The 13,529-nt window shown below is 44.8% G+C and overlaps 2 protein-coding genes across 3 annotated transcripts in view; one reads left to right on the top strand and one right to left on the bottom strand.

The window, feature by feature from the left end:
- Window positions 1-4,865, top strand: part of LOC307076630 (uncharacterized protein) — a 40,000-nt gene extending 35,135 nt beyond the window's left edge. Inside the window, exon 3 of one of the 2 annotated variants that reach the window (XM_079737697.1) lies at window positions 4,243-4,865. In XM_079737697.1, coding sequence (XP_079593823.1) covers window positions 4,243-4,389 — 147 coding nt within the window. In that variant the 3' untranslated portion in view covers window positions 4,390-4,865. Of the gene's footprint in view, window positions 1-86; window positions 387-4,242 lie in introns of those variants that run through there. The other variant, XM_079737699.1, reaches the window with a different exon arrangement.
- Window positions 4,866-5,406: 541 nt separating this feature from the next.
- Window positions 5,407-13,417, bottom strand: sdha (succinate dehydrogenase complex, subunit A, flavoprotein (Fp)). The gene is made up of 15 exons (XM_079749099.1): window positions 13,331-13,417; window positions 12,869-12,952; window positions 12,564-12,725; window positions 12,192-12,335; window positions 11,801-11,965; window positions 11,041-11,189; window positions 10,577-10,701; window positions 9,648-9,816; window positions 8,946-9,141; window positions 8,384-8,555; window positions 7,902-8,020; window positions 7,349-7,460; window positions 7,076-7,206; window positions 6,495-6,608; window positions 5,407-6,233 (listed from the first exon to the last, which is right to left on the bottom strand). The coding sequence occupies exons 1-15, from the start codon at window positions 13,394-13,396 to the stop codon at window positions 6,147-6,149; spliced, it is 1,995 nt and encodes a 664-aa protein (XP_079605225.1). The 5' UTR covers window positions 13,397-13,417; the 3' UTR covers window positions 5,407-6,146.
- Between the last annotated feature and the right edge of the window lie 112 nt (window positions 13,418-13,529).

Below are 13,529 nucleotides of genomic sequence, written 5' to 3' on the forward strand. Positions count from 1 at the left end.
TCTCGCACTTTGTCTTGCTATTCTCCTCCTTCCTTACGCCCCTCATGTGTCACACCCCCACCCATCCCATCCTCCCCCTCCTTTAGACCCGTGATGCCAACATGGCCGGCGACCAGATCACCGCGGAGAGCAAGAGCAATACGGCCCGAACGCTGAACATCGTGGCTCTGGGAATGGGACTAGCCTGCTTCTTCCTGTACATCATCATTAAATATTCGTTCTAGTAGCCGCCAATTAATCTAATTGGACTATCTCGGTTTAGTCATACCCAGAGCCAGAGAGAGGAGTTGCGACACTCTGATCTCGCCGGCAGGGTGGTCACGTGGTTCATGTAAACCTGTATAGTTCCAAAACACGCCGCGCTGTCATGTTCTTCTATGGGACTGACAGCAGCGATTGCAATATTGAATGGTAAATATAAATAAAAAAAACACATAACCAAGAACTTTTCTGACTATTGTTGCATATTTGTAAATGTCAGTTTTACATTTGGAGTGGTAGGGTGACAACTGAAAGCTACTAAGATACGTTTTTAAGTTTGAGGGAAAGCTTCACGTTCGTGTTTGCATGGGTAGCACTAGGCTACTGGACTATTCGATTTCTTTGATTTTGCTTGTAATTCCGATTCACTTACCCGTGGTCAGAGAGCTATTGAGAAAGCAGAGTAGCAACAGTCCATTTAGCATTTAGTTTCCAGGCAACTTCTTCTGATGAGGCAGGAGCTAACCACACAACCATAATACTTTTAAGACTAAGCGATACACAACGTATCAAATATATTAAAGAATAACAAATCATTACGCTTGGATGAATGAAATAGTATATTTTTTTATTAGACAATGGGTGAGACAACAAGAAATGTGTGTGTGTGTGTGTATCCAACTTGAAAAGCAAGAACAAAGTGAAGGAACAGGGATGAATATTGTATATATAAGTGTTAACAAGAGAGGAATACGGTGAGGAAAGGAGACAATTAAAAAAGCAATACAAATAAAATGGACCACTGGTTATAAAACCCTCCAGCAAATGCAGATTCCACTGCCTAACATCTGCACACTGCAAAGGAGTATGCACCATGTAAAGCTGGACCCAGTGTTTGAGATGCTGAGTGTTTAGAAAAAAATCCTCTCCACATATATCAGGCTGAGGTTTGTGGAACCAAAAACAAGTGGGAACAAGGACTAAGAACAATAAAGCAAACATACAGTAAGTGTGAACAAGAACAGCAAAGTAGAGCCAGGAGGTATCAATAAATAAAACAAAGTAAGTCATGTGTGGAACAAGAATAACAAATGTGTAAACAGGTGTGCGTGTATATCTAACTTGTAAAACAAGAACAAAGTGAAGGAACAGGGAGGAATATTATAAGTTATTAATAAACAAAGAAAATACTCGACATACATCAGGCTGAGGTTAAGGATAGCAAAGTGCATCAGGTCGAAAGGAAGGACAACAATCGCAGCCGTCGCCACCGCCACCACCAGCAGTCGCCACCACCACCAGCAGTTGCCAGCACAAGCCGCCACCACTAGCAGCAGCGACCTGCAGCAGCAGTGTTTGCCGGCACCAGCCAGCTCAAGCCACCAGCAGCAGCAGCCACCGCCATCAGCATCCACCATCAGCAGCATCCACCATCAGCAGCATCCACCATTAGCCGCATCCACCATCAGCAGCATCCACCATTAGCCGCATCCACCATCAGCAGCATCCACCATTAGCCGCATCCACCAGCAGCAGCAGCCACCCCCTGCAGGAGAGGGAAAATATTCGGACAAGACCTTGAATAGCCTGTAGGTCAATGAGTTTCCCCACACATGGCCAAATGGCTGCCAAGTTGGGGAAGGGGTGGACAGAATGTTACATTATGAAAAAAAAGAATGACACTACTTTCTGTGTAATAACATTTGAAAGCTCGTCATTATGGCTTATATTTTTTGTGTGGAATAATTTGTATTCATATATGTAATTCAACAGCCTTTTCAAGGGTATAATTAAACAAAAGCAACCTTATTTCTACTAGCTATAGCATCAGACACACAGTACTCCAACACCGTAGTTAACCCCGTCGTTAATCAACCTTATTGATCCTAGTAATCCTACATAAATAACTAACTAAATAAAAGTTGTCAGAGATTCACTACCTAACATCTGGTGCAGTGATACCTTCACAGCTGGCGAAATCGAGCAAACAAACTAGCAGGCAATCGGTCGTCTACAAAGATAAAAATATATATAATTACGCTGTGCATATACAAATAAATATCAGTATATGCATCATAAAGGGCCTCTGATACAATATAGACAGTTGACAATTCAAAAGAGGTAGCTATTTAATGCACTTACCTCAGAAGTTATTCGACGGCCAGCAATGGAAATGAATGACCTCCTACGCCGTAAATGGATGTTTTGGAACTATGCGAGGCTCCATATTCGGAAGTAGGCGGCAAAAAACGCTACAACGGAGACCAATGGAAGTGATCGCCACTCTGTTATATCTAACACTCTGGTCATACCATACTGGCTAATCAGCCCCAATTTAAGTTTGTTGATCTTTTGATCCAATTAAGTAATTTTGTTTTAAGGTTTAAGATTGCGCTGTTGGTGTAGGCCTATCATTGGTATTTTACTCAACATTTACGTCTTTAACTATGTAGCGTTATTAGCATAGGCTAATTAGGCGTTATGTGTTTTACACTGCAGCACTTTTCCGAAGAAATATATTAAGTTGAATTATAAAGTTTCAGAATGTCGAAACCAACAAAGGAATATAATTGAAAGTTTGAACGTTTTGTGCGTATTCATCAATTTTCCAACTACGACGTCCATTACTGATGTCGATTCTCCTGTAAAATGTTGATCATATCAAAGCAAAATTAATAATTTTACAGTCTCTTGCCAATTAGTGTTCCCTTAAGTTTCTTCTGCTCTGTCTTTGCACGCAGAACACGTGGACATCCGAAAGTTATGCAAAAATAAATTGCATTGTGTCACTCCTGCAAAGCATTTATGCTTTCCTCCATATTTACTATATTCTGTATTACACTAAGAAATCCTAACATTCTATACCATTTAAACATACACATCTTTAACCTAGCAGATTTTTACATATATCGGTTGTCAATCAGGGTCGTTAAATAAATGTTGTATGATGTATTAATGTTCGTACATCATTTGTGATAAATATATCACATTTATGCATTAATAAAGTTACAAACATTTGTGTTTAATAAATGTGGTCTTTGCACTCATTTATTTGTTATAATAATTTACAGAGAAATAGAATAAAAAAAGAAACACACACACACGCACACACACACGCACACACACACGCACGCACACACACACACACACACACACACGCAAACACTCAAGGTAATTGGGCAGGAGAAGTAAGACCGAAGGGTTTTACATTTTCCACAAACTGAGAGTCACATAAACCATCTTCAAGTTGCTTATTTAATAACATTTATAAAAATAGGTTTGATGTATAACCATTTATGAAGTTCTATACATAGCTGTCTATAAACAACTATAAAGTTGTTTATGACTCTTGTGCCAAACTGTTCCTATCTCTATTTCCTGTAGGTCTCCCAATTGCTGTTGCTGCTTTGTCCCCAGTATTCATGGATTATAGCAGATAATGACCTGTGAACTAATGAATCATTACGTATAATTGAATTGCCATGGCACTGTAACCTATCTACTTCCTCTTATTGCTTGAATTATCTCCCCTTGGTTCATTACCGTCTTCGTTGCACTCTCATCTCACCCCAAATGTCCTCGCATGTTGCCCGGAAAAATCAATATTTCATACACCAAACACAAAGTTCGCCTTAACAATAAAAGTGCTGTTTTTTGTGGCTGTTTGCACTTAGCCTTGGGCTACTTTGCAGCTTGAGAAAATGAAAGTGTTTTGAGTCTCTCATCTAAAATGGATTAACGCAAAGCAGCTGTTGGAAGCGGTATGGTTTGAAAGATGACTCATAATTTCCCAACAATGCATATAGAGGAAGTATCCATGGTGTCATATCGTTTGTTACTCCCATCTTTGTTTGAACTATGCGCACCAGTGCTTCAGCGCCTTCCCACATAATTGTTACCATTCTTCAGAGGCTTGGGCCAAAAAGGTCAGAGTTGGGTTGATTTCGTGCCAGTCACGGTTGTTGTTCTCTCCCAACCCCCTTGATGTGTGTGTGTGTGTGTGTGTGCGCGCGTGTGTGTGTGTGTGTGTGTGTTTCGCAGACAAGGAAGGCGATAGAGCGTGGTGATTTGCAGGCTGCCGGGGCGAAGAGCGCCGTAGCGCGCCGTCTGAACGACGCGGCCCTGGGCATCGGGCTCATCCTCGCGGTCCTCTGCGGCCGCCTCTTCCTACTCAATTTGGTCAGATAATGCCTCGGTGATCTCGTTTTGATTCATCTCAGCAGTAATCGTCCGTTCAATATTTTATATTTCAATGGTGGTTGTGGTTTTTTTCTACCAAGTTAAGGGGGCGGGGGTATGTTTTCTAATGTCTGCTTTCACCAACATTTTCTACTATTAAAAAACGTATGCGTGGAATGCTCGTTAATGGCAATTCATGTGAATGTTGTGTTCTTCAAAGTCCCCATGAAGACAAGTTAAGAGAATAGCCTTCTTTGTCATGTTTTGGCGTCAAGAGTACCCTAATTTACTCTATAATTATACTTTTAGGCTATTATACTTGCAATTAGGACTACTAGTTAACAATCAACCCTGAATTGTAACCAACATTGGTAGGCACTATTGTTAACAGACAGACCGATTTTGTGACCTTTTAGTATCTTTTTGAGGGCGTTACGCAAATCGGATAGGAAGTTATGCATATTTCTGTGACACGGCCCCTGCCGACTGTTTAGAGCTTTTACATTGCCAATAATAAAGAGATTTGGTGCAGGTCCATACTCGACCATTTGAGATATTCCATAAAGCGACACCGCCTGGTCCTAGCATTCTATCAAGCGAGGTACTTTCAGTCCATTAAGCAAGAGAAATTCCTTCTGTAACGAAACGATAAATTCCATGCGAGGGCAGACTCAAACTAACACACAAACGGACGGGAAATCATCTCTTTGACGGAGCCGGCTAACACTTTGGGCTTGGATCATCTAAAATATGTACTTGTTGCCGACGAGTGTGGTTTAAAAACAATCATTTTAACATCTGGCCTTAACGTGAGAGATTAGTCCTAAAGTGGTGACCTAATCTGAAGTGCAAGGTTCTCATCTTCCTGCTTCCTGTGCGATTATATTATGGATCGGTCAACAAATGAGACCCAAAGGAGAAGACACGCAATTTGGCGGTCAAATTAGGGAACCATGACAAACCAATTGTTATTTGATGGCCCCTTGTGATATGTGCGTGTACTACAAGTCATATCGACCCTTGACCTCAAAGCGTAGGCTTCCCTTTATTCAACATTTAAGTACAAATATTTGCAAAGAAATAATCAACATGCCAGACAAAAAAGTTAAATTCAGACATTAACACAACTTGTTTATATAATGTCAAAACAAAGTCTTATTTTATATATATAAATAACAACAATGAGCTTGTTGTCCCTTAGAGCATGCATGCACAGCAATTTGTTGCATTACACAACGCACAGAAGGCAATAGTGACTGAGAGAATTCTACCACCTACATTGTCATATGACCCTATGTCAGATATTTACACTAAATCAACAATACTCACAACACCATCAGCGTGCATTTCAAAGAACAATCATTGGCAAGATGTTATTAGCAATCCCTGTCCATGAAACAGCAAATCAAAGGAAACCAACACCTTACAAAAACAGCAGATGTGTCTACCATTCATGATCAATGGTAGATTAATGAATCAAAGATGAATACCGTTCCACTGTTTACCGTTAGAATGGGGGTACAGCCACAATCATTTCAGTCTCGGCCGCTGAAAGCTTTTAAATTAAAAAGGCATATATATCAGAATGATACAAACCGTCAAAGAGTAGGAGCAAAAATGAAAGCAAAATCACAAGTTAGCTCAGGAGTACATTTCCAAAGGGACGTTTAATAGCTGAATAGGTAGTTGAGTTATGAGATGCTGTGCTTGAGGACAGAGCGGAGGGATGATGTGTGTGTGTGTGTGTGGGGGGGGGGGGGGGGGCTTTAATAGGATCGGATGGCGGGGGGAATGGCAGCACAAGCCTGTTCGTCCAGGGAGCTGTCAATCACAGGGCGGTACTCCAGCGTGACCTGGGATAGAAGGAAATGTGTCAAACACATGCACACCTAGAAACACATGGGACCTTATGTTTACAACAGGGTAAGATATGGACTTAAAAAAGGACAGTGAACCTAAAATAATTTTTTCATTGTTTTAAAAGGGTTATATGTCTTATATGATCTTCAACATAGTTATCCATCTCATTGTATCACTGTTTTCGTAAAGCATTCCATTCGTTGTCTATTTAATAGGCCCTTACAGACGGCTGGATGGAGGGAGGAGACTCCTACCTTGCCAGTCTTTGGGTCAACGTAGGAAAGCGTGTGCTTCCTCCAGTGTTCCTCGAAGGGCTTCTTCTCCTGGCCCTGCAGGGGCTTGGTATAGTCATACTCATCCATACGGTCCTGGGCGAAAACAACAGTAAAATAAGGTTTAATGGAACAACAGGGGCAAAGAAAAAACAAGCATTAAAGCTGATATATTATACCACCAGGTGTGATGTCTTCTGACATCACAGGCGGGTGTATCCAGCACACATCTAGGTGGACACGCCGCTTGTGATGTCAGAAGAGGCAGATTTTCAAAACGGCTTGTAACGGCTAATCACACTCACACCTGGCGGTATAATATTTCATCTTAAAGCCCATAGCTTAGGGCGAGACTTTTGGTTTAGTTGTAGAATCCTATTATTTGAACGGAGCAAAGCTCACAGAGCACTGCGTGGCGGTGGACTATGCTTGGAGCAATCATTTCAATCCATTATTTTTGCATCTGTCCCGACACATCTGTGCTCTTTGGAAAAAGCACAGAGCGACTTTAGAGATGTCGAGAAGAGCAAAGCCCAGCCAACGGACTTGAGAGGAGCTCAGACCTTGAAGTCCTCTCGGGAGTGCGCTCCCCTGCTCTCCTTCCTCTGCTCGGCACTGTGGATGGTCTGGGCGGCGTTCAGCATCAGGTTCTGCAGCTCAAGGGACTCCACCAGATCTGTGTTCCACACGATGCCTGGATGGATATAGAGGGAGGGGAAAACAACGGAGAGAACTGATCAGAAACTTGTTGAGGTTGAAAAAAACTAACCGTGTGGGGAGAGGCGAGTATAACAGGTGTGTAAGTGAAGTGAATGAATAACACAATGCTGCAGCACCTCGGTCGAAGGTCTTGATGTCGTCCAGCGTCTGGTACACGGCGTCCAGCTTGTCACAGCCCTCCTTCAGAACGGAGCCGGTACGGAACACGGCCGCGTGGTTCTGCATGGTCTGCAGGGGGCAGAGGGAGGAAGCCAGTTAGAATGACACCAGAGTTCACCGACAACACTACAGGAAGACATTGGCGAGGGCCCACGTTTTACTGTTCGTCCGTCCACCGTAAGGTGTCTGTATGTGTTTTATTGAACCGGGCAAGTCCCACTGAGATGACAAGGCCTCTTTTTCTAGGGAGCCCTTTCCAAGATTAGCAATTCAGTGTTTCAAACAACATACAAGAAAACCCTTATTAACTCAAAGTCTTAGGCCTCAAATGACGGCGGGGAGGAAAGGGATCAGACCAAGAAAACAATTAGCACCAGTGGAGTTTGCCTTCCCTACATTTGTGGAAGCCTGCATGGGGGTCAGCAGGTCTAACGTCGGCGGTCCCCTGCTGAAGGGAGCACGGCACGTAAGGGCCCGTTTGGGCGGCAGGACCCCCCCCCCCCCCCACACCTTCTGCATGTTTAGCCGGATCTCGGACGTCCTCATGGACCCGTCGGCGTAGCGGAGCTTGTCCAGGTTGGCCACGGACTCCTCCCCTGCGTTGGGCTTCAGTGGGGACAGCTGCTCTCCTGGAGAGGTAAGAACCAGGCACAGGTCAGCCTCACATGCAGCGCCGTCCCCACTGCACACACATCCATCAATATTCACTCATGGGATTCATAACTAATTGCTCAGCGGTCAACACAAAAATAAAATAAAGCTATTCAGGTGCTTCAATAAACCCACGGTGGTAAAGCATACAAATCAACCGGATTCGCCGATGTGGTGTCGTTCTCATTGGCCGACGCCGTTGTCTCTCCAAGAAACGTCGCCGGGGCAACATTCTGGAAGCTCTACTGTAGTGTCTTCCAGAACACAGACCGGGGGGGGGGGGGGGGGGGGGGGGGGGCAGAGGGCCTCAGGGGCTTGTCGGCCGGGATGTCGGGGCTCACCGGGCTTGTCCTCCTCGGCAATGGTGAGGGCGCAGGCTCTGCCGAACACCACCAGGTCCAGCAGGGAGTTAGCGCCCAGGCGGTTGGCCCCGTGGACGCTGGCACAAGCCGCCTCGCCGCAGGCGTACAGGCCCGGCACCACCTGGTCCACGCCGTCGGTGTGGGTGATTACCTGGGGGGGGGGGCGCGGCGGCACATAAGCGCACACATCAGAACGATGCAAAATGAGGACGACTACGTTTTACGTTCAAACACGTCTCATCTTCAGCATCTTTAATGTGCGCAAAAAAAAAGTACAATTCTGGACTCACGCGCTACCCCGTTAACCTCAGCGGCTGTTCTTATTCATCTGTATATTTTTTTTAAATCTTTATTAGTTATTGGTATATTTGTTCCTTTCTTTTACATTGAAAATGTGTTGTTGTGAATCGCACCGTCTGGATAGCATTTCAATTTCGTTTTTACCACGTGCAATGACAATAAAGAGACTCGGCCGGCGGTCCTCGAGTGTATCCCGGGTCCCCGTACGGGCAGACGCATGCGTTCGCCCGACGTAACGCACCTGTCCTTTGTAGTTGGTGGGCACGCCGCCCATGTTGTAGTGCACCGTGGGCAGCACCGGGATCGGCTCCTTGGTGACGTCCACCCCGGCGAAGATCATGGCCGTCTCGGAGATGCCCGGCAGCCGGGTGGCCAACTGCTGGGGGGGGAGGTGGTGCAGCTGGAGGTGAACGTGGTCCTTATCGGGTCCCACCCCCCTGAGAGGAAAGAGGCGTAGAGGGAACAACGGTTGTCTTACCAAGGGGGTCGGTGTACGGTACGCCAACGGTTTACAGTCAGAGAGGTGTAAGAGAGGGATTGTCTAGATTCCACGTCCTTCTTCGAGGGATTTTTTTTTTTTATCTGGATTGAGAAAACTCCCCGGTGTTGACACGGGGCACACCTGCCTACGCCCGTTTTGACAGAGGGCCAGTTAATCAGAGATAAAGCAAGACTCGTGCAGATTGGGCACGCACATAATCTAGCCGTTGCCACAATCTCAGAATGGTTACCAGGGTCTACGAGGTCACATTGCTTTGGATCATGTTTAAATCATACCAAAGCAAGGGGTTTGAATTATCACAACAATGGGCACAGCACGATAGTTTGGGATGCTTCAGAGAATTTTGCTTTCTATAGGGTTGAGGAACAGTGACATATGGGCGAAGCACGTGACACGCCATCGCGCACACACACACACACACACACACACAGACACACACACCTGCCCTCTCGGATCTCGATGGTCATGGAGCGGGAGACGACGTCGCGGGAGGCCAGGTCTTTGGCGTTGGGCGCGTAGCGCTCCATGAAGCGCTCCCCCTCGCTGTTGATCAGGATTCCGCCCTCACCACGGCAACCCTCGGTGATCAGGCAGCCCGCGCCATAGATACCTAGAAATAAAGGATGATCTGTTAATAACCGTTTATCAGTTCAAGTTTTATTTCCCCCCCTGCTACACATCTATTATAAAATATTGGAAAATCCCACTGAATTAACAATGCACAACAATACCAGAATATATATAAAACAGGAAATTGGATCACTTCTGTGTTTGTGGTTTTTGGACAAAAACCGAACTCAATTGAGAACCTTCTTAAACTGCTTCAAAACAAAAAGTGAGAGATCTGTTATGGAAAGGTCTTACAAATTCCATCTGGTGTCAGATGTCCAGCAAGGACAAATATAAACATCAACTCTCCACTGGACTCATTATTTAAGTTCAAGACATAAACAACCTGCCAAAACAACAACACCAATTGAATTGCAACAGCCTGTATTACAAGTAATGATAGCAAACAACAAAAAAGAACTGTTGCTTACTTAGATTAAACTAAGCAACAGTCCAAAGAGGTCTGAAGGACTGTTTCCCCAGAATGCTAGTATTGCCAATTGTTCCAATTGTGTCCATTTTAAACTAACTCCTGGAGTAAAGCACCATCATGAGGGTTTGTTGACAAGGAGTTTTAAGGGCCCAACTTCACCGTCATTTTTCCCACGCAATTATTACAGTTCTCTCTCATATTATAAAAAAGCCAAGCTTGTCTGTCCCCTTTAAATATTCACTGCATTGATGTTTCACTGTCCCAATTCTGAACTGAGCGGGAAGCGTTTTCATTGGTCCTAGGGCACAGGGTTGTCTGTTCCGCTCACCGGTGGGATGGAACTGCACAAACTCCAGGTCCTGGCAGGGCAGGCCAGCCCTGGTCACCATGGCGTTACCGTCTCCTGTGCTGGTGTGGGCGGAGGTGCAGCTGAAGAAGGTACGACCGTAACCCCTGTAGGGAGATGGACAGGAGTTATTGCAGTCACCACTGGCTTTGTGTTAACCCTTGTAACCTGACCTACCCTATTGGGTACCGTTACATAAGATAAGAATAAGATTGTCATTTATTAATCCCAGACAGGAAATGAGGGTATCACAGTACAAAGTGCAGGAACGTTGTAGAATTCACACAATAAGAGAAGTCGAAAGATAGACAAATAAATGTAAAACATAAATTGACAGTTATTGACAGTAGGGTTAGCTACATGATTGAAACCGTGTGCTCCAGAGAGTACGATAGGTTCATCAGCTGGATATTAACAATGAGAAACCACAGGGACAGTTTGCCCACCCTGTGGCGATGACGGTGTTCTTGGAGCGGAAGCGGTGGATGGAGCCGTCCTCCATGCAGAGGGCGATCACGCCTTTACACTCGCCGTCCTCCATCAGCAGGTCCAGGGCGAAGTACTCCACAAAGTAACTGGTGTCATAACGCAGGGACTGGAGAGACATGGGGGGGCAAGACAAAAGCCAAAGACGTTTAAAAGAACTGTCATAAGAGAACTTTAGTTTGTCGTAGTTTCCATAGAGAAAATATTTGATTATGAATGGTTACCAGAGTGGTCATTAAGCAACAGAAAAGTATTGTTCCATGAAAATTATAAATTGTCAAATTTCACTATTGATTTTGTTCACACCGATTTAATGTGTGGAGTCTATTCTCCATACTGGCAACGTAGCAAAGCGAGTCACCAATTAACCTACCGTCATGAGACCAAGGCAGTCCCCAAAGCGGCGCATACATAACATTCCGCGCGTGAGCAGCGGCGGACGCACCCGGAGGTGCGGACCCGGCAGGAGCTACAGATCGGGTAGCGACAGAGTCTACGGACGTCGGACGTCCAGGATTTGACAAACAACTATTGTAAATGTAAGATGGCTAACGGCTGATGCAGGAGATACCGCAGGAATTGATGTGTGTGTGTGTGTGTGTGTGTGTGTGTGTGTGTGTGTGTGTGTGTGTGTGTGTGTGTGTGTGTGTGTGTGTGTGTGTGTGTGTGTGTGTGTGTGTGTGTGTGTGTGTGTGTGTGTGTGTGTGTGTGTGTGATTACCCGTCCGTAGAGCGTGTGCAGCAGGGAGTGTCCTGTCCTGTCGGCCACGCAGCAGCAGCGGTGGGCCTGGCCTCCCTTGCCGAACTTGAGACTCTGCCCCCCGAAGGCTCTCTGGTAGATCTTGCCATCCTCGGTACGGCTGAACGGCATACCGAAGTTCTCCAGCTGAGAGGGAGAGTGTGCGGGGAAACCACGGGTTACTTGGTCTGCAGCGGAACTTCCGAAACAAATGATTTCCAATGATAATGTAGCGGCGAGGGGTTGTTTGAGGAAATGTAGGGTCATTTTGAGGAGTGACGAGTGGACTTAAGGATGTGAAGCCCAAAAATGAAAGAGAGCGTTTATGGATACATGTGTGTGTGTGTGTGTAGCATGTAGTTTGTGTGTTTACCTCCACTACAGCAGCAGGGGCCTGCTCTGTCATGTAGTGAATAGCATCCTGGTCTCCAAGCCAATCGGATCCCTTTACAGTGTCGTAGAAATGCCATCTCCAGTCATCACCCTCCATGTTACCCAGAGCTGCATTGATGCCACCCTGAAACATAAAGGTCATGTGAAATAGATACCATACAACAGCGCTAAAAGCCAACTTTGCTTTCAGAACAAATCACACTGAATGGCTCAAGATGTGAAGTTTAGATCCTGTCTAAGAACTAGTAATGCAAACAGTTAATTAGAGCTCAAAGACTAAAACTTCTGTCTATAACGCTATGACCTATAAGCAACAAAATGTAAAAATAACAGTAATGGGGGAGGCTCATACCTGTGCAGCAACTGTGTGCGACCTGGTGGGGAAGAGCTTGGTTATACAGGCTGTGTTGAACCCGGCCTCGGATAGACCGAAGGCTGCTCTTAATCCTGCTCCACCGGCCCCGACGACCACAGCATCAAATTCATGGTCTACCACAGGGTACTGGGTGGAAATCTATGCATATTGACCAGAAGTAAATCAGTATTAACATAATTTTTCTTTCAAGAAACACACATGCGTATAAAAACACAAAGACACGAATAGATAACGTACACTTATAAAAGCCATAGGACAAAAACATGTTTGCGCCAACTTACATCATTTGACACTTTGGCATTGTTCTTCTTGCCATAAATCGAAAAATGAAAGTCCCGGGAACATTTGGTAGCACCAAGAGAGGCCTGAAATGAAAACAATATTAAGTCAGAATTACGATAATGTACAAATGTAATATATTCTCACCACGTATGCCTCACCTATAGGGACAATGAGATGTGAAGGCATTAAACGTATAGATTTTTGGAAAAAATGTGGAAATGTACTATACAACACAAACAATTCAAGGTGCTTTCAGTGAAACAAAGGCAATTTATGTAGCATATTAATGATTTGACATTTAAAAACACAAAGCCTTGTAACTACAAGGCAGTTACGCAAGTCAAGGACTCAGGGTTATGAAACGAAAAGTGCACAATTATTTGGGTTTAGACGTACACACATACAATTCAAATACATATATACCAGAGCACTCATCACGAAATGAATAGATTATTACTTACAGCGTTAGTTTTGGAGGATAATATCCTTTTGGAAAGGAGACTTGACGCCAAACGTATAGAAGCCATGTTTCATGTGAAGGACAGCTTTGGCGGAAACAGCGAGGGGACCCTTGTTCGGGTTGTACACACCAGCTGGAGCAAACCAACTCCGATGTGAGGGGTCAGAGGCAATCTTTGAACGTTCTTTCGTATTTTTTTA

The sequence above is a fragment of the Pollachius pollachius genome, assembly GCF_949987615.1.
Source record: "Pollachius pollachius genome assembly, chromosome: 1".
Classification (NCBI taxonomy): Eukaryota; Metazoa; Chordata; class Actinopteri; order Gadiformes; family Gadidae; genus Pollachius; species Pollachius pollachius.

Coding starts and splice junctions, on each gene's coding strand:
- sdha (XM_079749099.1), bottom strand. CDS start 13,396: ATGGCTTCTATACGTTTGGCGTCAAGTCTCCTTTCCAAAAGGATATTA. Junction 8,021..8,383: donor TGCCGAGGAGGACAAGCCCG/GTGAGCCCCGAC, acceptor TTACCTCTCCAG/GAGAGCAGCTGTCCCCACTG. Junction 7,461..7,901: donor TCCGGCTAAACATGCAGAAG/GTGTGGGGGGGG, acceptor TGCCCCCTGCAG/ACCATGCAGAACCACGCGGC.